The sequence below is a fragment of the Nothobranchius furzeri genome, chromosome 18 (genome assembly GCF_043380555.1).
Source record: "Nothobranchius furzeri strain GRZ-AD chromosome 18, NfurGRZ-RIMD1, whole genome shotgun sequence".
In the NCBI taxonomy this organism is placed as follows: Eukaryota; Metazoa; Chordata; class Actinopteri; order Cyprinodontiformes; family Nothobranchiidae; genus Nothobranchius; species Nothobranchius furzeri.
In genome coordinates this window covers 19,005,984-19,030,644 of record NC_091758.1, presented here as the reverse complement: position 1 = coordinate 19,030,644, position 24,661 = coordinate 19,005,984, and the positions used below count along the sequence as shown (strand labels likewise).

Genomic DNA, 24,661 nt, shown 5'->3' with positions numbered 1-24,661 from the left:
GTTCCTATCTAGCTGAATCTTTTTGTTTCATTGCTGGATTACTTCAGTAATTTAAGCTGTATGGACAAGAAGTGAATATAATTAAAGATAAACTATCGCATGATTGTTTTAGGTGTATTTAGAGAATCTATTTCATGTTGTGACGCCAGTGCGCGCATGCTCGGTATTGTCTTTGTATGGCGAGAACCAAGCAGCTAAGTAGCATCGGCAGCTAATCCCAACCATTAAACGACACAGGGGTAGCTAGTAGGGTTAGCTCTGCGGCTAATCATGGTGAACGTCAAGAAGCGGAAAGGTCGAGTCGTGATTGATTCCGACTCTGAAGACAGCGCCAGTGATGATAACTTGGATGAGGTAGAGTGGCATTTTTCAAATTTATTATTTACTAGTGACTCTTTAAGTTGTCAGTAGTTTTATGGTGTAGCTAGCGGATGCTAATTGGTTGCGCTGTGTTTGGCCTCGCTGAAAGACTGAAAGTGGCCCAGTATTATTTTCCTTTAAAAGTAAACACCTTATTAACATGCTACGTCTTCCCCCAGGGTGTTTCTGCATTGCATTCAGCTAAGCGGGGCCTTCTATAGAATGTTTCCGCTGCTAGGTTGCTTTACGAGATGTGCCTAATGCTAGCAATCATGCAATGTTATGTTATGAAAATACCGCGCCATGGGCCTCCTAATGGTTTCCAGTCACTAGCTGCAGGGCTTTGATGGTGCTATGTTGGGGTATGTTTTGCTCAGTGACAGACTTTACCATGGTGAGACTTGTTAGCGCAGACAATGCGGTTCTAGAGCCGCATTTGATTTCAGCTCGAACCGTATGTGAACGACGTCATGACCTCGGAGCTGAAGTTCTATTTTGGTGTTGTTGATAAACAAGTGCTGGAGGTAAAACATGTCGCTTTGAGACAAGCTCCTGGAACAACCCGGCTTGTCCTGAGCAGAAGCAGAGATAACAGAACCGGAGCGCGTTAGGTCACATAAACCGGGTTAGTGTAGAAGCCGTGACTATAAACAAGTCTGGAAGTTTACTGGGGAACTTTTTAAATGACTGATAAAAAGGTATTTTTAACCGCAGATGAAACCTGATTGATGTAAAGAGCAATTAGAGTTGTTTATGTAATTGTTTTCTGCTGATTTTTAACTAAATCATCAATATATTATTAGTCGTTGAGTGCTTTTCATTTCTATATGGTAGTACAAATAAAATGCAAGTGTTATAATTGTGCCATCTCTTCATATCGAGTTGCTGTATATTTGATTGGCCTAGTTTTATTCCCCAATGTGCATGTAGTTGTGATCAATTACCATGAATAAAAAGCAGAATTTGACTATGCCACAGACAGATAAACGGTGTATTAATCAGAATCAGAAGTTTTTATTGCCATATGTGTGCCAAGTCACAACATTAGGAAATCACATTTTAATCTAGATGTTCAGGTTTGAAGCAGCTTTTCCACAATCTTAATTTAGAACGGAAGGAGACGATGTTTTAAAGTGGCTTGTTAACTCAAGCGGACCCTTTCTGTGACCGTCATGTTGAACAGAGGCCCTAAGTCAAACATAGACAGATGTTGGAATTAACACAAGTGTCACATTTGGCGCCATCTCTTTCCAGTTTGTTTATGTTTTTATTTGAGCTTAAACATCTTTGTAAATCTGTTTGTGTCTGCAGACTAAGACATTATTGACTAATCCTTGAAAGAAAGTCTTTTTTTCTGTATTACCCTGCAGTAAGCAGCTGAGATTTAAAAGTTTAAAAGGTTTAAACTCAGATAAAAAATTTCCTGATGCCACCATCAGCATTAGCTTTCCTCGGGTTCAGTTTTCAAACTCATCCTGGAAGTCTGAGGCATTTGTTCATCCGTAAACATAATGGAAATGAGCTTTCCCTGTATGACGCTTGTTCCTCCTGCCAGCTGATTTACTACTTTTTCCTCTCTGACATTCTGACTTCTTTTTCTGGATTACATCAGTGTGTTTTCACTTTCAGGAGCTGATGTCTTTGGCCAAAAGAAAGAGGGTTGATTCAGGTGAGCAGGACGAGCCTGTAAACAAGCCTACAGCTTCTACAGACTCTGAGACATCTGACAGCGATGATGAGGTAAGAGGAACGGATCCTATGCTAACAAAAGGGGTCTCAATTCTCTCCAGATTTGTATAACCTCTCTTCTGTCTTTAGTGGACTGTGGGCGGCACAAAAGGCAAAAAGAAGGTCAAACAAGGGAAAGGTGCGGAGAAAAAGAATGCTACAAAAAAGAAAGCTAATAAAGCATCTGGAAGCTCAGATGGAGGCAGCTCAGCAGACAGCTCTGCACCAGAGGAGGGTACGTGTTCACTGTTCTCAGATCAGGTGTTCTTCACGTGGGTAAATAATGCTGGACCCACAAACAGCTCCTGAGATTTCACCAAACAAGCTGAAAGTTGGAGTGCAGATCGCCACAGGTGGATGGGATTACGTGACTCAGTCGCTTATCCCTTTTATCCTGGGTGGCGTCCTGGAAGTTGTCCCGGTCTGGAGCCTCATGGGAAACATAAATGTGAATTCCATCCAAACTGGAAAAACTAAAGGAAATTTCAGGAGAAAAAATAATTTGCCAAAACTTTTCTTCACCTGTTCTGTGGTTTTCTAATCGGTCATAATTAGGAGTTGAATAAGAAGCTTGTATAGCTGCTTTTATGGGCTTTAATGAAACTCAGGCCAGCAAAAAACAGAAATGCTGAAGCACACCAAAGTCGTCATCGTCCGTGAAACCGAAGATGCTGATTTAATCTGAGTTAATCGAAGATTTGCTCTCAGGCACAGAACGGGACAAAACTGCGTCTCCTAAAACTTTCAGGTGAAGTGTCCGACTCCGAAAGCAACAGCTCCTCCACCAGCTCTGACTCGGACTCCTCCGAGGACGAGGTGTTCAGGGACGGTTACGGCGAAGACCTGATGGGCGACGCCGAGGACCGAGCCCGCCTGGAGCAGATGACGGAGAAGGAGAGAGAGCAAGAGCTGTTCAACAGAATTGAGAAGAGAGAGGTGCTGAAGAGACGGTTAGTGAAGAGTGGTTTTTCTATTTTATTTTATTTTATACCTTCTTCTGTGTCCACGCAGAACCATTCATGCATTATGATGATTGTTATTTTTAGTGAGTGTTCATTTATTCAATCTAATTTTGTTTGAAAGGTTTGAAATTAAGAAAAAGTTGAAAACGGCAAAGAAGAAAGAGAAAGAGGAGAAGAAGAAGAAGCAGGAGGAAGAGCAGGAGAAGAGGAAGCAGTCTCAGGTTCAAGACTCTCAAGTGGTGAGTCCTCTCTGATGTCCAAGAGACCAATCACCGGGTTTCGGTTATTGAAGTTAGACGCTAAAGCGCCTGTTGGGTTATTAATTGTGTTTGTTGTGTTCTGGTTCATTTCCCATCTGTTTAGGTTTCAATGTCGCACAACAAGGAACGGCGATCCATACGCGCTGAGAAACTGGACAAAAAGTCCCAGGCGATGGAGGAGCTCAAGGCTGAACGGGAGAAGAAGAAAAACAAAACAGGTGCGTGTGCCTCCAGCTGGCAGTCTGTTAGATCTCTGAGCGGTTAGCGGTAAAATCTGGCTCTGTCCACCTCCCTGCAGCGGAACTGCTGGCTAAACGCGAGCCGCTGAAGACCAGCGATGTTTACTCTGACGATGAAGAAGAGGAGGAAGAAGACGATGACAAGTCATCTGTTAAAAGCGATCGGAGTTCCCGTTCGTCCTCGTACGACGATGACGAGTAAGTCTCCAGCGGTGCGTTTACAGCTCTTCTTGTTCTTCTCTGTGACTTGCTGATTTGTGTCTGGCTGACAGGAAGGAGGAGACTCCGCCCAAGTCTCAGCCCGTGTCACTACCAGAGGAACTGAACCGCATCCGCCTGTCCCGACACAAGCTGGAGCACTGGTGCCACATGCCCTTCTTCCCTAAGACTGTCACCGGCTGCTTTGTGAGGATAGGAATCGGCAACAGCAGCAGCAAACCAGTTTATCGGGTGAGTTTGTGCTTTCTGAAGGTAAAACTAGATTTGAGTTAGGGGAAGGCTTTATTTCATTTTAACCCCGCTCATCGTTAAAGGTGGCTGAAATCGTGGATGTAGTAGAGACAGCTAAAGTTTACCAGCTTGGATCAACGCGGACAAACAAAGGCTTACAGCTAAGGTGGGTGTTCTGTCAACAACGTGCTTCAGGAATCTTTTAATTGACCTTCTGAATGAGTTGATGTTGTTGTGGGTCTTCAGGCACGGCGCCGACACGCGGGTCTTCAGACTCGAGTTCGTTTCAAATCAGGAGTTTACAGAAAACGAATTCATGAAGTGGAAAGACGCAGTGAGTGATTTTAAAGAAGGAAGCGTGCGCCCAGTCCAGTGGGATGTTGTAGGTTCAGCGCTGTTTTTCTCCCCTGCAGATGATGATGGCTGGAATGCAGGTACCGACTCTTGATGAGATCACCAAGAAGGAGCAGTCCATCAAAGAGGCTCTAAACTACAAGTTTAATGACAAAGACATCGAGGATGTGAGTTAGTGCAGCTCCACTTTGCCTGTAGCATCCTGCCGAGTGAATTCAAACTAAAACTCTTTAAAAATTATCCACAGATCGTAAAAGAGAAGGACAGATTCCGAAAAGCACCGCCAAATTATGCCATGAAGAAAACCCAGCTGCTCAAAGACAAGGTAGGAGAAGCCTCTGCAACTTCTAGTTGTCCTGCTACATTCACATCCCCGCTATCCATCCTTAGTCCGGTGTTTTTGTTTGAATTAAGGCTATGGCAGAAGAAAATGGTGATGGGGAAAAAGTAAAGGTGATCCAGGATGAGCTGAATGAGCTGGAGGAAAGAGCAGAAGCTCTGGACAGACAGAGGACCAAGAACATTTCTGCTATCAGGTACAAAACAAGCTCCAGGCATGTGTAGGGTTTAGGAAATTGAGTGCTTTCAGAGTTATATATATATATATTAGTGGTGTGCATCTCTACCTGCCTCACGATTCGATCCGATTATCTGCCTAACGACTCGATTTGAGTCTGAAATGCATCACGATTCTTCACACAAAAATGTTCATTACTTAATAAAAGCAGAAGAATAGTTTTCAATTTCTTTTTGATTTCGAAATCCCTGAAAAACAGAACATTCATCTATTCACTATAGTGAGCAATAATGTTTAAAGTGTGCTGCCTATAATTACTTAAATAATATAAGAAATAATGTTTTCGGTAGAGCAGCTTTAAGATAGAATATTACTGAACTTAAAAATAGTAAACAAATACTGTGTTAAGTGATTCTTTCACATCCAGGATCCCAAAACAGAAATTAGCCCAGACATCCGATTTAAATGTAACGGGTACATCTTTGATTACTGGTAATGTTGGCCCTGTATCCCTGTCCAATTGCTTCTAGGACAACGCAGTGCGCATGTCATTGCAACTCTGCCCCCAGAAGTAATACCTCAAAACTTTATTGTCCTGCATAGACATAGACCAGGGGTCGGCAACCTGTTCCCATCAAAGAGCCATTATTACCCATTTCCCACAGTAAAGAAAACACTGCAGCAGCCGTGGCGTTGTGGGCGGGGCCTACCCTCAGACAGCAACCGGTACCGGTCGCTCGTGTACGTCAAAGTTATCTTTCATAAGAAGATAATCGATAAAACGATTTATATAAAGTGGATCCAGAAGTTGTAGCCCGTCTCTGCCTACAGTATTTTGATATGTTTCACCCTGTTGGTGGTTTTACGAGCAGATGCCACTTTTGTCATACGTTTATTTTTAAAACATGTTTAGACTGTTCAGAATACAAATCCAGGCTCTGTCACGTTTGATTGTTGTCATTAAACTTTGTAGGTGGGGAAGGTCAGAAAAGGATCCGATCATTTTGTTTTTCCCTCATTTACAGCGACGGAGATAACGGCGCAGTGCGCCTGGCTCTGGTGTTAATCAAGTTTAATTTTATCTATTTTCACAAGAAAACAGAACAGTTAAAAGCAGGGCTTGTGTTGTGTTGACCGGATAGTTCCCGTTTTTGACTATTTATTTTGACGGAGAAAGAATAGAAAGACCCCGACGCATGCAGACGAACTGACATTTTATTCGTTTCGCACATCGCAGATGTAGCTAAATCACTTGATTCCCATCTGAGCTGGACACGGAGCTCAGCGCCGCTCGCTGTCAGCGTACGTACGGCGCACAGCGCGCTGAAGATGTGGAGAGGGGCTTGGAGCACGTCGCAGAACCAGGGCGCATGCAGATTCCTCCGACTGAAGCGAGACTTGTCGCTTAGAAAATGCTCCCTGATTATGAAACTTTGGCTGAACAGCACTTGTTCCTGTCTCCAATGTGGCGACACATCCAGGATCTGAGGAGAATCCCAGAATCTCACGTCCTCGTCAGCTCAGAACTCGCATATGATTACGCACAAGCGTGACGCGTCAACCCGGTCTCACAGTAAGACCGGGTTGGAACTGTTCAGGTTTACGCAGACAATCTTTACATTTAGAATTAGCTTACAGATGTAAAATTAATGCAGTAAAATATAAAACATTTTATTTAAATATCCATTCATTATTTTACAAGCACAGAGAGCCGCATGCGGCTCCAGAGCCGCGGTTGCCGACCCCCGACATAGACATAGGGAGAGAATCTCATTATGTCACGTTGCTGCATCGATGCGTAATCATGCACGGCTGAATCGCGATGCATCTTAGAATCGATCATTTTTCCCACCTCTAATATATATATATATATATGTATATATATGTGTATATATGTGTATATATATGTATATATATATATATATATACATATATATATATATGTATATATATGTGTATATATATGTATATATATATGTGTATATATATGTATATATATGTATATATATATATATATGTATATGTGTGTATATATATATATATATGTATATGTGTGTATATATATATATATATATATGTATATGTGTGTGTATATATATATATATATATATATATATATATATATATATATATATATATATATATATAATATCACTCTGCCTGGTCTTTACTGTGTTTTAATCAGAAGATTCTAGGTTTTTGCTTTATCAGGGGATTGTACACACTTCATTTTGATTCAGAAAAGAGTCAGGTTTATAAAAGTAAGAATTTATTTTACCAACAATTAAAGCATGACAAGTTAACTAACATTTACTGTGAGTGGATGGAACTAGATGTGATGTATGAAACCTATGTGTGAATGTGATGTTAGTCAGAACTTCCGTATCTAGGAGAGCTGAGTTCTGGATGTAAAGTAATTTGGGTTGCGCTAAGCTATGAAGTTGATTATTATCAAAACACATCAGACGCTATCTGTGTGTCTACTTCACCTGTTCTCGGAGACCCTCTTGGTGGATCCAAATGTCAGAGAGGTCGGACGACCTCTGGCACCGAAGGGCTGTAGAATACCGTGGCACCGACTCTTCAGTCCAGAGATGTCTCGGGTCACGACAGCTGGATGGAACCGCGCGTCTGGGACTCTTAAGGAGTCGGAACAATATCAGCTTGTTCTGCAGGAACTGTTTGCTGTGTCAGCTTTGCAGGTGCAAAAAGATTTTGATGACGTGTCAAAAGCTTTGATGGCTAAAGAGGTGTTTTGCTTGAGATAGCCGGTCTGAAGCTTTCCCTAGAACTGATGAATCACCAGAGTGATCCAGTTTTAATGTTCTCATGTTATGATTTGTGTAGCCAACCAGAGGTTGACAAGTTGAGGAATTTTACCAAGACAACCTCAGAAACACGCCGCCTTTGATCCCGGATGCTCTGATCTGGGGTAAAGGGCTATCTATGTGTCACGCGTTTAACTTTACTTGTTCTTGTGTGAGTGCAAATGGTGATGACCTTGTCATATCAACATGCTGAAACATATTTCAACCACTGTAATTATAACATACCATTCATTTCAAACTTCAATCATTGAGCACAGATTAATGGAAACATTTCATTATATTATAATTATTATAAGTAGCAATAAACAAACATTTATGTAATGATTATCTAACTTATAAGTTTTAGAAGTTCATATTTAATTTAGGAAATCATTCTTTGATTTAGCAACTAATCCGGGCTGCGAGTGTTCACTTATTCAAAGGCATGAAGAATCCTGTAGGATGATGAGGGAAGCTTGAACCTTGAGGAGAGAACATTGATGTTGACAATTCGTTATCATGTGTTCAGAGCTGCAGAGAGGCTCTGAGCTCCAGCTGATGGGATGGAGGCAGGCTGATTTAAAGGGAACACATGCAGTCTCTTGTCTCCTTCTTGACCAGATGTTGAATGGTCAAACAGTACCTAAAACTGACCATTGCTGGACGTTACACATGCAAATGAGCAGGATCTTAAAGCTGGAAAAGTTCAGGAACGTTGTTACAAACGTTGATGGAATGTGTGTATTTTTGTCTCCCAGCTACATCAATCAGAGGAACAGAAGCTGGAACATTGTTGAATCAGAGAAAGCTCTTGTGGTGAGTCTCATCAGTGTCAAAATGTTTTATACATTTTTACCCAAATTATGTCACATTTTGCTAAAAATGTTAAACATGGTAGCATTTACAAATCACAGCCATAGTTTGAAAATAGAAGGAAGGTAGTTTAAGATTTAAACAGAAGTTCTGATGATTCTGGGTTTATGGGCCCAGACCAGGTCTGACCTGGAATGTATAACATTTATGTTTCTAAAGTCTGATGAAATTGTGAAATATTATTTATCTGCATTAATCTGAGTAATCCTGCTGCAGAGCAGCTGCTGGTGCTCAGCTCTAAAGTCACAACTCTACTCGTTGCTTTTGTTTTCATTTTTTTTCTCCTAATTTCCTGTTGAAAATAAAACAGGACAGTGTTGTAATGTACTAACAAGGCTTCACACGATGGTGCATTCAGAGACCAGGGGAAAAAGAGGATCTTTGAGTGTCAGATCAGCTGATTCCTGTTTAATGTGTTTAACAAAACGTCCGTCCGTCCGTTCGTTCGTTCATTCATTCATTCATTTTCATCCACTTATCCGGAGTCGGGTCGTGGGGGAAGTATCCTAAGGCGAGAGGCCCAGACTTCCCTCGTCCCAGCCACTTGGGCCAGCTCCTCCGGGGGAATCCCAAGGCGTTCCCTGGCCAGTCCTGGGTCTACCTTTAGGTCTCCTCCGGGTTGGACGTGCCCGTAAAACCTCACCAGGGAGGCGTCCAGGAGGCATCCTGACCAGATGCCCGAGCCACCTCAACTGGCTCATCTCAATGTGGAGGAGCAGCGAATCTACTCCGAGCCCCTCCCGGATGACCGAGCTTCTCACCCTATCTCTAAGGGAGAGCCCAGCCACTCTGCGAAGAAAACTCATTTTGGCCGCTTGTATCCGCAATCTCGTTCTTTCGGTCACTACCCAAAGCTCATGACCATAGGTGAGAGTAGGAACGTAGATCGACCGGTAAATCGAGAGCTTCGCCTTCTGACTCCGCTCTCTCTTCACCATGACAGACCGGTACAACGCCCGCATCACTGTAGATGCAGCACCAATCCACCCATCAATCTCACGCTCCAGTTTTCCCTCACTCGTGAACAAGACCCCGAGATACTTAAACTCCTCCACTTGGGGCAGGACCTCATCCCTGACCCGGAGAAGGCATTCTACCCTTTTCCGAATCAAGACCATGGTCTCAGATTTAGAGGAAGTGATTCTCATCCCAGCTGCTTTCACACTCGGTTGCGAACCGCTCCAGCGAAAGCTGAAGATCACGTTCTGATGAAGCCAACAGGACCACATCATCTGCAAAAAGCAGAGACCTGATCCTCAGGCCACCAAAACAGATGCCCCCCACACCTTGGCTGTGCCTAGAAGTTCTGTCCATAAAGGTTATGAACAGAATCGGTGACAAAGGGCAGCCTTGGCGGAGTCCAACTCTTAACTGGGAACGAGCCCGACTTACTGCTGGTAATGCGGACCAAGCTCTGACACCGGTCATACAGGGACCTAACAGCCCGCATCAGAGGGCCTGGTACCCCATACTCCCGGAGTAGCCCCCACAGGGCCCCCGAGGGACGTGGTCAAACGCCTTCTCCAAATCCACAAAACACATGTAGACTGGTTGGGCAAATTCCCACGCACCCTCCAGGATCCCCCTAAGGGTATAGAGCTGGTCCAGTGTTCCATGGCCAGCACGAAAACCACATTGCCCCTCCTGAATCTGAGGTTCAACAATCCGACGGACCCTCCTCTCCAGAACCCCTTACCAGGAAGGCTCAGGAGTGTGATCCCCCTGTAGTTGGAACACACCCTGTGGTCCCCTTTTTTAAATAAGGGGACCACAACCCCGGTCTGCCAGTCCAGTGGTACTGCCCCCAATGCCCAGGCGATATTGCAGAGCCGCGTCAGCCAACACAGCCCCGCAACATCCAGAGCCTTAAGGAACTCCGGGCGGATCTCATCCACCCCCCGGAGCCTTGCCACAGAGGAGCTTTTTAACCACCTGAGTGACCTCAGCACCAGAGATTTGAGAGGCCAACCCAAAGTCCCCAGACTCTACTTCCTCACTGGAAGACGAGTCGATGGGATTGAGGAGGTCTTCGAAGTATTCTGCCCACCGATCCACAATGTCCTGAGTAGAGGTCAGCAGCACACTGTCCCCACTATAGATAGCGTTGGTAGAGCACTGCTTTCCCCCCTGAGGTGCTGGATGGTGGACCAGAATCTCCTCAAAGCCATACGGAAATCTTGCTCCATGGTTTCACCGAGCTCCTCCCATGCCCAGGTTTTTGCCTTGGCGACCACCCGAGCCTTGTTCCGCTTGGACTTCCGGTACCAGTCAGCTGCCTCTGGAGTCCCACAGGCCAAAAAGACCAGATAGCTTGACATCATCCCTAACCGCCGGTGTCCATCAGTGGGTTCGGGGGTTGCCACCACAACAGGCACCAACAATCCTGCGACCACAGATCCGGTCGGCCGCCTCAACAATGGAGGCACTTAACAGGGTCCATTCAGACTCAGTGTCCCCCGCCTCCCCCAGAACATTTTGGAAGTTGTGTCGGAGGTGGGAATTGATGTTCCTTCTGACAGGAGACTCTGCCAGACATTCCCAGCAGACCGTCGCGATACGTTTGGGCCTGCCTGGTCTGACCGGCATCCTCCCCCACCATCTGAGCCAACTCACCACCAGGTAGTGGTCAGTTTCCTTGAGATGGGTTGGACTTTCTACCACTCTGGAGTTACTCCCACTGAGAGGTGCCGAGCAGGGGTGGGCATACTAGTTGCCCCCTATCTTGGTGCATGTACATTGGGGTTTACCCCAGTGAATGAGAGGGTAAACCCCAATGTCAAGGTCCCTGCTCTCGACTACCACGCGTCACACACTGCACCCGACCCCTTTGGCCCCTCCCACGACTGGTGAGCCCATGGAAATGGGGACCCAAGTTTCCTCTTCGGGCTGTGCCCGGCCAGGCTCCATGGGTGAAAGCCTGGCCACCAGGCGCTCGCCAGCGTGCCCCACCTCCAGGCCTGGCTCCAGAGGGGGGCCCCGGTGACCCACGTCCGGGTGAGGGAACGTGGTTTCCATTTATATAATTCATCATAAGAGGTCGTCGGGCTGCTCTTTGTCTGATCCCTCACCTAGGACCTGTTTGCCATGGGTGACCCTACCAGAGGCAGAAAGCCTTAGACAAGTTAGCTCCTAGGATCATTGAGACACTCAAACCCCTCCACCACGGTAAGGTGGCAGCCCAGGGAGAGGTTTAACAACACATGATGTGATTATTCAGATAATTTCAGATAATTTCACTTCAGGAAATCTGCTCAGGTTGCCTCCTTTTCTTTGAAAGAGGCTGGTTCAGTGACTGTGTTTACATGCAGCCAATAACCCGTTCAAAACCTGGTTATTTGCAATAAACCATTTCTGCAAGGCTGTGTAAACACTGGCAAAAACCTGGTTATGCTCATAACCAGGTTTTTAACTCATTCACTGGCAGCCGTTTCTTGATCAGAAAAGCCCTTTGCTGAGTTTTTCAGCGTTTTTTAAATTTTATATTGTGATCGGCAGAAGCTTTTCAGGTTCGTTCCTCACTATTTTACAGCAGCAGCCCAAAATGATCTAACACATGGATTTTCTGCTTTCTGATCACGTGACGTGTGATGTACGCGGATGAAGATCGGCTTTAGAGCTGGGCTGTTTGTTCTCATGGTGCGGGGGCTCGTTCCGACGCACACACAGTAAAAAAATGCTAATGATGACTTTTGTCATCAATGACAGTGAACGACTTAAAAATCAGGTTATTACCCCTTGGGTAACCCATTTCTGACCCGAATATCAGATCATGTAAACTCGTATCGGGATTACTCTTTCTCTGCGCATGTTCTATTCGCAAGGAATCTTGGTCTTTTGAGTCAGTAGATGAACTTCTTGTATGCCTCAGTATACCAGAAGTGAACACATAAGAGTTCATCATGGCGAGACTAGGGTTGTCAGGGTGTGAAAATTTAACCTCACGGTTATTGTGACCAAAATTACCATGGTTTTGGGTATTATCGCGGTATTTTTTTTTAAACGTGCTAGATTTTCACACAATTAAATAAACCCTGTATGTCAGGAAATATTGTCCTCAGTTTGTGTCCAAATTTTGCCTAAAATGTGTTATTTTGTAATTCTTGTTTATTTGTTTACATTTTTCCCTTTAGTCTTTAAAATACCAATATTTGCCCATAACTTCTTATTTTTTGTCTGTTTGATGTGATCATTTAAAAATATTAGATCAGATGATACTCAGTACTCAAGTAGCCTTCTAATCAGATATTTTGTTACCCTTACTTGAGTAATAAACCCTATATCAGGAAAATATTGTCCTCGGTTTGTGTTCTTCCAGTGAGATTTGCAGATTTGGGAAAATGTAATAAATTTGTAACTATTCTCGGAGAGAGACCAACTCTTATCTGCCCCTGGGAGCCCCGTAATGCATAGCGTCATTTCAATATTCTGAAAAAGGTTGAGAAACCCTGGTTCTCTTTCTTAACATTCGTTTTGATGTCTCACTATGGGATACGCCCCTCTGCGGATTCCTCAGAAGCACTTATCTCAATACGCCAATCCTGATTGGCCAGTGACCGTGACGTACGCGTCCCCTGCTACTATAAGTAGCAAGCGTCCCAACGCACGCACTATTCAATCACCTCTTCTCGCTTCGGTGGTTGCTTATCTCTCAGGTTTAGCTCAGCTGTTCACAGACGGAACAAAATCTCGAGCAAAGACCCGCACAAGGTCTGCTCGAGCTGCCTCGGGCTGGAACACGCCCAGCTGGCATTGGAAGTCCCCGGGTCATGTGAGAGCTGTGCTTGCTTCACCCTGAAGAGCCTTCGCCGGCGGCTAGCGCGCCAAGCTAGCCTGTCGGGGAAGGACCCTTGCCTGCCGGCCCCTGGGCCACTGCCTGGGGACGCCGGCGAACATGCCCTCCCGGAGCCGGAACCGTGTGCCGAACACAGCTGGGGCTCACAGCTCGAACTGGCCGGTCCGAGCCACCCCGTCGAGGACGTGTTGGAGTTGGACTACGGAGACGACGAGGACACCTCAGAACTCCTCATTTCAGAGGAGGACGAGGATGACAACGTCTTTCTCCCCCTCGCTCAGGCCTCCATGCCTAGCTTTCCATCCTCTCCCAGGGATGGAGCGGTTTCTCCGGCCGCCCACCTGGACATGCAGTCAGTCTGCCGACGCGCTGCGACCAGGCTCAACATCCCTTGGCCCACCGTGGTCACTGAAGCTGTCAGATCCCGCTACGAGGGAAAGAAGCTGCCTCAGGCCACAAGGGCGGCAAAGCCCCTCCTTCCCGCCTTCCCGGAGCTTCTCCAAGAAGTGAGGTCCTCCTGGGACAAACACCCTTTCAGCTCCAGGTCTCCTGTCCAAGGAGCCTCCTCGCTGGACTTCGAAGGGTGGATAAGGCTGGCATGCTTCGCATGCCGCCGATGGAACTGCTGGTCGCAGCCCACCTGCACCCACGGCTCTCGGCAACTTCCTCCAGGCCTCCCGCTCTCCCTGCAAAGGCGGACCGCTTCCAGTCGGCGCTGAACGAGAGGGCGTACAAGGCTGCCGCCATCTCAGTCCGAGCTTTGAATGTCTCCTCCATGCTCTCAGCGTACCAAGCCGAGCTCTGTGAGGACATGAATACGAAGCCGGACCCGGAGGTGTGGGAGGATATCACCGTACTGACCGACATCTGCCTGCGTGTGCAGCGCTGTGCGGTTCAGGCTACGGCTAAAGCTATGGGCATGATGGTGCTTCACGAACGTGCACGATGGCTGAACCTCACCAACCTCTCAGATAGAGAGAAGGAGGACATTTTGAACATGCCAGTCGTGCCTGAAGGCATTTTTGGCTCTGCTTTGGCATCAATACAGCAGCGGTGTGAGGCCAAAAAGAAAGAGGATGAAGCCCTTCAACTCTGCCTTCCCCGTAAGCCTTCACCTGCTCTGCCGGCTCGGCCGACACTTCCCCAGGCAGCTGCCCGAGCCCAGCCTCAGTTCCGGATCCCAAAGCGCCCGAAGCCTCCAGCAGTCCAACCAGCTCCTTCAGGCTCAGCGCCTCAACCAGTTTGGCCTCAGAGGTCCGGCAACCAAGCCGCTCCGCCGCCGGGACAACCCACCCGACCCGGCGGTCAGCAGGCGAGAAAGAAGAAGAGGGCAGCCTGACAGAGTTCTTTCCCTCCCGACGCTGCAGCTGACAGTTCCCCTTTCGCCAGCTCCTCCTGTTCGATGTTGCCATGGTGCTTTCTCCCCACCTCATGGGACCCCTCGGCAAGAGTCCCCGAGCGGTTCGGGGGGGGGGGCAGGACATGCAACCGGCTGCGCCGGCTCAAAACACACGTCACAAGCACTCACGTTGTTTTTTTACAAACATGTCACACTCAGGGAGCATTAAAAAGTTCGCTGTCACATCCAGACAGAATGTCAAGGGCGCAGCAAAAATCAATAAAAATGTTGCCCATGAGCAGTTCCAGGCGGGGGCGGCCCTGGCGGACATTCCCGCCAGCCATGGATCGTCCCCGTGCGCCAGGGCCGCCAAAGCACAAAGCCCCCGCGCATGCGCAGTGGTTGCCACGAGCACCACTGCCCCACAGCCTCTGGATGGAGCTGCTGCTCCGTGTGTCACGGTTGTGTCACCGCTCTCCACTCACATAGAGAAATGGACAGCGGTTTCTGCTTCACATTTGGTGCTAAGAACTATTTCGAGAGGTTACAGGCTCCAATTCGCTTCAGTTCCTCCTCGATTCTCCGGCGTAGCTTTCTCCCACGCCCATGGGACATCAGCTCACATCCTTCAGGGAGAAATCTCCTCCCTGCTGGGGAAGGGAGCGATATGTATTGTGCCTCCCGATCGGTCTCCAGGTACTTCCTGGTCCCGAAACGGGGAGGGACCGGGATTCGCCCGATCCTGGATCTGAGGGCCCTGAACCGATGCCTCAGAAAATACAGATTCAAAATGCTCACGCTCTCATCCCTTTTGCGTCTGATTCACTAGAATGACTGGTTCACCTCAATCGACCTGAGGGAAGCATACTTTCATATTCCCGTGTACCCTCCACAAAGGAAATTTCGGAGGTTTGCCTTTCAGGAAGTGTGTTACGAATACACCGTGCTCCCATTCGGCCTCTCGCTGAGCCCGAGGGTGTTTGTCAGGTGTACGGAGGCAGCGATCGCCCCTCTGAGAGAGAGGGGCATTCTGCTGGCCACGTATTTAGACGACTGGCTCCTGCTGGCACGGTCCAGAGAGGACGCAACGTCAAACACGCTGTTGTGATCCATCACTTGTGTGGTCTGGGTTTCAGAATAAACTGGCAGAAAAGCGCTTTACTCCTCTCCCAGAAAATAACCTTTCTAGGTCTGAATCTGGACTCAGGGGCGTTCACGGCCCGTCTCTCGGCACCATGCATGAACGCGCTCTCGTTCTGCCTGGCGCGCTTCCGCCTACACAGTTCGGTGCGGTTTGCTTTATGTCTCAGGCTTTTGGGTCTCATGGCGTCGGCTATTTCAGTGGTACCATCCAGTAGTATCCTGGAGGGTCGCTCTGTCAGGGGTGTGTGGAGCAGAGAGCTCTGGGGACACACATAAATTATCTGGAACTCCTCGCGGTCTTTCTGGCCCTGAGGCGCTTCCTGCCTTTTCTCTCCGGCCATCATGTCCTAGTGAGAACAGACAACACCACGACTGTGGCTTATATAAACCGCCAGGGGGGGCTGCGCTCCATGCGGTTACACATGCTGGCACGCAGACTGCTCCTATGGTGCAGCAGGCATCTCCTCTCAATCAGAGCCACCCACGTCCTGGGTGTTCTGAATCGGGGGGCGGATCTGTTGTCCAGAGGGACACCCCTGTATGGGGATTGGAGCCTGCATCCAGCAGTGTTGGAACAGATTTGGATCTGGTTCGGCACAGCCGTAGTGGATCTCTTTGCCTCCAAGGAGAATGCTCAGTGTCCACTGTTTTTCTCCCTGCGCGACCGAGACGCTCCACTCGGCGTGGACGCGCTGGCGCACGACTGGCCACGGGGACTGCTTTACGCTTTTCCCCCAGTGGCCCTGATACCACCCACCTTGCTGAGGGTACGAACCCAGCGCCACACTCTCATTCTGGTGGCCCCATACTGGCCAGCCATGCATTGGGTGGCAGACATTTTCCAGCCCCTGGAGGGCCAACCTTGGAAACGGCCGCTTCGCAGGGACCTGGTGTCCCAAGCGGGAGGCTTAATCTTCCACCCTCGTCCAGAACGGCTGGCTCTGTGGGCCTGGCCCCTGAGGGGTGCGAGCTAGGGTCAGCCGAGCTGCCCCAGGCAGTCATTCGAACCATTCAGAATGCTAGGGGCCCCTCCACTAGGTCCCTATATGACTGTAAATGGAGGGTGTTAGAAGCCTGGTGTCAGGGCCGGGAGGTCTCACCCTTCCAGTGCCCTGTGAACGTCATTCTGTCTTTCCTGCAAGACTTGCTGGATGGGAAGAAGGCTTTCTCCACCATTAAAGTGTACCTGGCAGCCATTTCCGCCCGACACTTGGGTTTTGGGGGGAAATTGGCAGGTCAACACCCCCTGGTGTGTAGCTTCATGAGGGGCGTGCGCAGGCTTCTCCCTGTGTCTCGACCCTGGTGCCTTCATGGGATCTGTCCTTGGTGCTGTCGGCCCTCTCCGGGCCTCCATTTGAGCCTATGGATGGCCTGGACCTTAAGATCCTGTCTCTTAAGGTGGTGCTACTCCTGGCTTTGGTATCTGCAAAGCGAGTTAGTGACTTACAGGCTCTCTCTGTGCACCCATCCTGCACCCAGTTTGCACCAGGTGACATGAAGGTGTCCCTGAAGCCCAACCCTGCCTTTGTGCCTAAGGTAGTGGGCTCCTTTTCTCCTATTATCCTCACAGCTTTCTACCCACTCCCCTTTCGCCTCTCCTGAGGAGGAGCGGTTGCACAAGCTGTGTCCGATTCGTGCGCTCAAGGAGTATGTTAATCGGACAGAGAACCTTCGCAGGGGGGGGGACCAGCTTTTTGTGTCATGGGGTGGGCCTCGTAAGGGGAAACCCGTCACAAAGCAGTGGCTTTCCCACTGGATTGTGGAGGCTATTTCTATGGCTTACTCCTGTCCGGGCATTCAGGCACCTGTAGGGCTCAGGGCCCGTTGTACTAGGGGCCTGTCTGCTTCTTGGGCCCTTTTTCGGGGGCTGTCAATCCAGGAGATTTGTGCTGCAGCAAGTTGGGTTTCTCCACTTGCATTTGCACGCTTCTATAAGCTTGATGTTTCGGTCCCTGCAATGACTCACACGATTCTGAGTGTGGGGTCTTTGGCGGGCCAAGACGTACCCCTGTAGGTTGGTGATCGCTGGATAAGCTGTCTGGCAATACGGGAGTCTCCATATCCCATAGTGAGACATCGAAACGAATGTTAAGAAAGAGAACTTTAGGTTACTATCGTAACCCCGGTTCTCTGAGTAACATGAGTGAGATGTCTCACCAGACAACCCTTCTTGCTGGGCGAAGCGAGAAGAGGTGTTTATCTTGAATGGTGCGTGCGTTGGGATGCTTGCTACTTATAGTAGCATGGGTACGTCACGGTCACTGGCCAGTCAGGATTGGCGTATTGAGATAAGTGCTTCTGAGTAATCCGCGGAGGGGCGTATCCCATAGTGAGACATCTCACTCATGTTACTCAGAGAACCGGGGTTACGATAGTAACCTAAAGTTTATATGCAGGTAGCGGTGCTGCGGCTGCTTTATATAGCGACTCGTTGCATTCTCCCTCAACCCAAATCCTCGAATCACGCATTTTAGCTAAAACGCTAACGTTAACTTGCCTTGCGTTGACTGCAGAGTTGTGGGTGATGGTCACGCAGATGTGTCATGAGATTTGAAGCGTTGCTGCCTTTCACAGACACTTTTTCTGCACGTGCTGCAAACAGGATAGCCGTCTTCTATCAACTGTCCCTCGGCATTCTTCAAATATCCAAAAGATGCCCGTACTTCCCACTTTGTCTTCTTTGAGGGATAAAAAATGTCCTGAGCCCTGCTGTCTCCTCCTTTGGCCATTATTTCAGCTTTAGTTTCAAGAAAGTTTTGGCAGTAAACAACAAAGCGCGCATGTGCCATCGGCAACTTCAGCAGATGATACAGTGGCTGGTAAGGGTCACCGCGTCTACACCACAGCCACGGTAACCTACCGAGATAATATAGTTTTTTTAAAAACAAGACGTTATTATTATTGTCAACTTTTTTACCAGGGTTTACCGCTACACCGGTTACCGTGACAACCCTAGGCGAGACGCAGCTCTTCTTATAAGCACAATAGCTATGTAACTAAGATCAATTGTAATAATAAATAAAGGTAGTAATGTGACTTATTAGTTCAACAAATGCTACCTACTATGAACCATACCTGATAAAAAAAAGTGTAATTAACATCAAATAATGTAAAATTAAGTGTCATTCGCTATTTTGCAGTCTCCTTATGATATGTAAAAGGCCATCTCTTGTGGTTTGATTGTGCACATAGTATTTATTTAGGAAGAAAAACTGAAAATGATGCATATTGCATCTTAACGTAGTCCGTACGTCCTGATCTTGATGCTATGTAATCAGGATATTAGAATTTTCATGTATACAGGGGTAACTCTCTCTTCTTGTGCATGTAAACAGGTTATTCTGAGTTTTTCAGAAACCCGAATACTTGCTGCATGAAAATGTAGTCAGTGTTTCCTACAGTAACTGAGGAAACATCAGAAGGACTGAAGCTGAATCTGACTTCATGTTTGGATGCAACTCTGATACTTTGGGGTCATTTATAGTCTCAAACACAACAAAAATGTCCGACCAGCCCTCCAGTCTGTGTAAGCTTAACTGTCCTTCTTCACAACTATGACAAGACAAGTGGCAGAGCATCATGTCTGTTCAGTCTGCAGATTCACCCAAGTGTGTGTGTGTGTGTGTGTGTGTGTGTGTGTGTGTGTGTGTGTGTGTAACGACCTAACAGTACACCATTCATGAAACTACCAGGTAATATAGCAAATGTGACTGAAGACTTACCGACCCAGATCTAATTATTATTATTAGTGATGCACCGATATGAAATTTTTGGACCGATATCCGATATTTAGATCGCTGTTATGGCCGATAACCGATATTTGCCCATACCGATATACTGACATTAATGCATCTAAAATCAGTAGATTTTGCATAGGATGAAAATTGTTAAAGCTGAATTTACATTATTATGTACACACAACACACACATTTACGGTTCTGAGATGATTTAATTCTCTGTCACATGACTAAACAATTACACATCACCCCCTCACCCTCTGTGTGACTTTCTATCCTCCACTGTGAAGCTGTCCAGACTGGTGATTGTGGGTGACTTTAGCATCCACATTGATGATCCCTCTGATTACTTTGCCATGAATTTCTCCAGCCTTATGGACTCCTTCAGCTTTACCCAGCATGTTTCTGGCCCCACACACACACCAGGGGACACACACTGGACCTTGTTTTTACCCTGGGTCTAAATGCTGACAGTGTTTGTCCTGAGGATGTTTATATTTCACATCACCATTGCATTTTCTTTAACTTGTCAGTTTCTGCGTCCCCACCTCCTGCTCACCGTATGGTTAGTTCTCGTTTTCTTAATGAGAGCAGAGCTAGCAAATTTTCTGCTGCTTTTGATCCACCCTGTTCTTCTGATAACGACCCAGATTCCTTACCTTCTCAGTCTAACGAGCGCTGCCTCTCCATTCTGGACAACATCTGTCCTGTCAGAACCAGATCAGTTCCTGCAGTGAACCCTACTCCCTGGTTTAATGACAGCCTTCACAACCTGAAGCGCCATTGCAGAAAAATTGAGCGCTTGTGGAAGAAAACCCATCTCCACGTCCATCTGCTGCACCTAAAGAATCTTCTGACATCCTTTAACTCTGCAGTCAGAGACACAAGGGTTTCCTATTTTTCCAACCTGGTGTCCCAGAGCAAAGGGAACTCCAAAGTGCTGTTTAACACCATCAGCAGTATCGTCTCTCCTGCCTCTCCTACAGCCTCCATCCACTCTGTTGCAGACTGTGAGAACTTTCTGTCTTTCTTTGTGGACAAAGTCAATAAGGTTAGATCTAGCATCTCTCCTTCAGCCTTATCGCTGCCTCTCCCAACTCCAGCCAGGCCCATCATCCTAGATAGCTTTGCTCCTGTTTCTTTGCCTGAGTTAACCAAACTAGTTAACTCTATGAAGACCTCTGTATGCCCCCTCCACGTCTTACCCTCATCTTTGTTTGAAAGTGCTTTTCAGTCCATCGGTCCCAGCGTGCTCCCTATAATTAATTCTTCTCTGGTCAGGTCCCTGCTTACTTTAAGAACGCTGTAATCCACCCGCTTCTTAAAAAGAGTCTTGGCCCCTCTCTCCATAGCAGCTTCAGACCATCTCTAAACTTCCGTTCATCTCCAAGATCTTGGAAAAGGTTGTGGCTAAACAACTCACAGCTGCTCTTGATGAACATAACATCTATGATTGCTTCCAGTCAGGTTTTCTTAGAGCTCATTCTACTGAAACAGCTCTTCTTAGGGTCTCTAATGACCTTCTGACTCACAGTGATGCAGGGAACTGTTCTGTTCTGGTCCTGCTGGACCTGACTGCAGCCTTTGACACTGTTGACCATCACCTGCTACTGGAGAGGCTGAGAGACTGGGCAGGCCTATCAGGAACTTCTCTGGAGTGGTTCTCCTCTTATCTCTCTGAGCGTTCCTTTTCTGTGGCCATCTCCAAGTTTAGGTCCTCCACCACCTCCCTTACCCATGGTGTCCCACAAGGTTCTGTGTTGGGGCCTCTGCTCTTCCTCCTCTATCTGCTTCCTCTTCAGCACATCCTGAGCTCCTTCAAAGGAATCTCCTACCATATTTATGCAGATGACATCCAACTGGACATTTCCTTTAAGCCCCATGAGATGTCTAAGCTGCAGCTGTTACACACCTGCTTAGACTCTATCAAACCCTGGATGGCTGGGAGCTTTCTTCAGCTGAATGAAGATAAGACTGAGGTCCTCATCTGTGCCCCAGACAAGCTGGTTCCCAAAGTCAGATACTCTCTTGGTCAGCTTGCTTCCCACACCAAACCTTCTGTCAGGAATCTTGGCGTGACCTTTGACCCAGCTCTCACCCTGGATTCTCATGTCAGTTCTCTTGTTCGCTCTTCCTTCTTCCATCTCAGGAACATTGCAAAGCTGAGTCCCATTCTGTCCCGCTCTGAACTTGAGACAGTTGTCCACACCTTCATCTCCTCATGCTTAGACTACTGCAACTCTCTTTTCACGTGTCTGAGCAGAACCTCCCTGAACCGTCTACAGGTGGTTCAGATTGCCTGTGCTCGGCTTCTGACCAAGTCCTCCAAACACGCCCACATCACCCCGCTTCTCCTCCAGCTTCATTGGCTGCCAGTCAACTTCAGGGTTCATTTCAAGATCCTGGTTCTGGTCTATAGGGCCTTACATGGACAAGCACCATCTTACATTGGTGATCTTCTTAGTCCCTACACCCCCAGCAGGTCCCTGAGGTCCAGTGACCAAAGCCTACTGGTTGTGCAGCACCAGACTAAAGGTGACAGATCATTTGCTGCTGTGGCCCCCAGACTCTGGACCTCTCTCCCCCTGAGCCTGAGATCAGTGGACTCCTTTAAAAAGCTGCTGAAGACTCACTTGTTCAAGCTGGCTTTTGTATGACCTTCTTCACCACTCTCTCTTTATTCTGCTCTCCCCACCTATTCCACCTTCCTCAGGATCCACTGATTTCTCTCTTTCCTAGTCACTCTCTCTCTTTCTTAACTTTTTTTAATCACAATTGTCAAATTTTTTTGCTCATTTTAAATATAGTTTTTAACCATTTTCTAAATTCTTTTTAAATATTTTTACATTTTTTGTTTTTGTGAAGCGCCTCGTGATTTTTATGTTGAGAGGCGCTATAAAAAGGATATTTTCTTCTTCTTCTTCTTCTTCTTCTTTTCTGAAACAGGCAAACAAATGGAGACGAGATGGAAAAAATATCGGTTGTTAATATCGACCCAGTTTTATTTATCGAACCGATACCGATATTGATGCTGATGTATTGTCCTTTCCTTATTATTATTATAATTATTTACACAACTTCCTTCTTTTTTCTTATTTTAAAGCCTCATCAAAATAATGCATTTAAAAATTTTGTGAAAGATTAAAATTTCATAATAAAATATTCTTTGTTAAACTTTTTTAAATCTAATATTCCGTGAAGACTATCTAGTAATTAAGCTGATTTAATTATATATCAATCTAGGAAAATGCACCTTAGCTGGTGGCCAGTTATGTATTATGTTAAAATATTTAATTTTTAATTTAATGCATTTGTTTTACAGGCTGAAGGACAGAACTCTAAAAATCAACAGATGGACCCATTCACAAGAAGACAGTGCAAACCAACCATGGTGTCTAATGTAAGCTTTTCTTTTATATTAAAAACAGAAACTTCTGAATGAAAGATTAATCTGCTCTGATGTTACATCTTAGTCCTCTAAAGTCCTGATCCTGAGACTGGCTTGGCTCAGAACCAGTGCTACCCACAATGAGTGCTGTTACCTGTTCATTTTAAGTGTTTTCCTCTTTGCTCCTCAGGCCAGAGATCCATCGGTCCATGCAGCTATTCTTGCTCACCTGAACCAGAAGTATGGATCTGGTTCTGCAGCTGCAGAACTTTCAAACACAGAGAAGAACAAAGAGGCAAGTGGGACCATCTATGCATCCTGGTTGCACCTTACACCTGAGCTGTTTTTATGAGTCGGGCCCAGTTTGTTGTCCTCCATCCAAGTGTGGAAAGACATTGTTTATTTACTGTTTATTTTATGAGGTATAAGCTACATTTAGATTTGTTGTTTTCTAAAATGGGATTTTCCTTTATTTTCCATATTTAATAGGATCTAACAAACCCTAAAGAGAAAGACGTCCCCAAGCCAACCACTGACCTCTCTGAAGACCTGTTCAAAGTTCATGATTTTGATGTTAAGATTGACCTTCAGGTCCCCAATGCAGGTGAGGGGATTTATTTCATGTTGCAGCTCAGAGGCAGAATACCAGCATTTATGTTCTGATCAATAAAAGATGATGTTTGTGTTCTGCACATAAACTATTTTCCATTCTCCTGCAGAAGCAAAGTCCCTGTCCGTGAGCTCCAACGCGCTGCCGGTGAAGGACAGCGCTCCCCGGCGCTCCCTAAACCTGGAGGACTACAAGAAAAGGAGGGGCCTGATCTGATGTGGGCAGCCCCTCGTTCAGAAACCATTCTGCATGTGTAACTGGTTGTGCTGGAGAGAGTACATGTGTGTTTGGTTGGGCGAAAGTGACACTGTGCACATGAATGACTCCTGGAGGATGTGTTTGAAATTCAACACTCTTCACCCAAGCAGAGGAAGTTCTGATTGATCAACGACAAACCTTTTCTCAAAGGATCACTCTTGGAATAAACATGTTGGGGAAATCTGTTTTGTTGTTTATTACAGACAAGCTTGTGTATAGTGAGTTTGTCTTTTTTTAATTTAACTTCTCTGCCTCTCACCTAGACTCTACACTTGTTCTGTTTGTTTCCAGAAATACAGCCTTTGGACAAATATACAATCTTAGGATGGAAAAAGTATGTTCAAATATTACAAACCTAAACTGGCAATGAAGTGGATGGGTTTGTTTTCACAAACAATAAATCCCTGCTGTAAACCTCTTGCCCTTATAAGTGAGTTTCCCCATCTGCACATGCAGCTTTTGGAGAAGGTAAATTATCACGGTCTCTGATTTAACCAGAACACAACTTCCATGAAAAGTTAGAAATGTTGGTACAAGTCAGCTGGACACTTGTGTACTGATAAGGTCTTTGAAAAAGCTTCATTTATAATGAAATTTTTATATTGTTTTCTGGGTTGGCCCTGGTGTCATGCCTTTGGATGTTCGTGGGATGAATTCCCAGCAGTGAACTTCCAGAGCAGATTCTACATGTTATTGATTGTGTCTATAGTCAGTTCCTGTATTGATGTGGCATGCCATGTAAATAATATGCATTTTCAAGTGAGTGCAGGAAAAATAAAGAGGCACTGTTTCATAATTTCTGTGTGGTTTTGTCTGAACTAAAAATTACAAAATCTTTTAATGG

At 46.4% G+C, this 24,661-nt stretch overlaps 1 protein-coding gene across 1 annotated transcript; it reads left to right on the top strand.

Moving 5' to 3' along the window:
* The first annotated feature begins 120 nt into the window (after positions 1-120).
* rtf1 (RTF1 homolog, Paf1/RNA polymerase II complex component) lies at positions 121-24,613 on the top strand. Its single transcript, XM_015969191.3, has 18 exons — positions 121-354; positions 1,990-2,100; positions 2,179-2,323; positions 2,837-3,038; positions 3,172-3,289; positions 3,414-3,528; positions 3,609-3,747; positions 3,822-3,999; positions 4,083-4,165; positions 4,246-4,333; positions 4,413-4,520; positions 4,601-4,678; positions 4,768-4,889; positions 8,436-8,493; positions 22,884-22,961; positions 23,140-23,244; positions 23,439-23,553; positions 23,669-24,613. The coding sequence occupies exons 1-18, from the start codon at positions 271-273 to the stop codon at positions 23,773-23,775; spliced, it is 2,034 nt and encodes a 677-aa protein (XP_015824677.1). The 5' UTR covers positions 121-270; the 3' UTR covers positions 23,776-24,613.
* Positions 24,614-24,661: the final 48 nt, after the last annotated feature.

Coding starts and splice junctions, on each gene's coding strand:
- rtf1 (XM_015969191.3), top strand. CDS start 271: ATGGTGAACGTCAAGAAGCGGAAAGGTCGAGTCGTGATTGATTCCGAC. Junction 22,962..23,139: donor AACCAACCATGGTGTCTAAT/GTAAGCTTTTCT, acceptor TTTGCTCCTCAG/GCCAGAGATCCATCGGTCCA. Junction 23,554..23,668: donor CCTTCAGGTCCCCAATGCAG/GTGAGGGGATTT, acceptor ATTCTCCTGCAG/AAGCAAAGTCCCTGTCCGTG.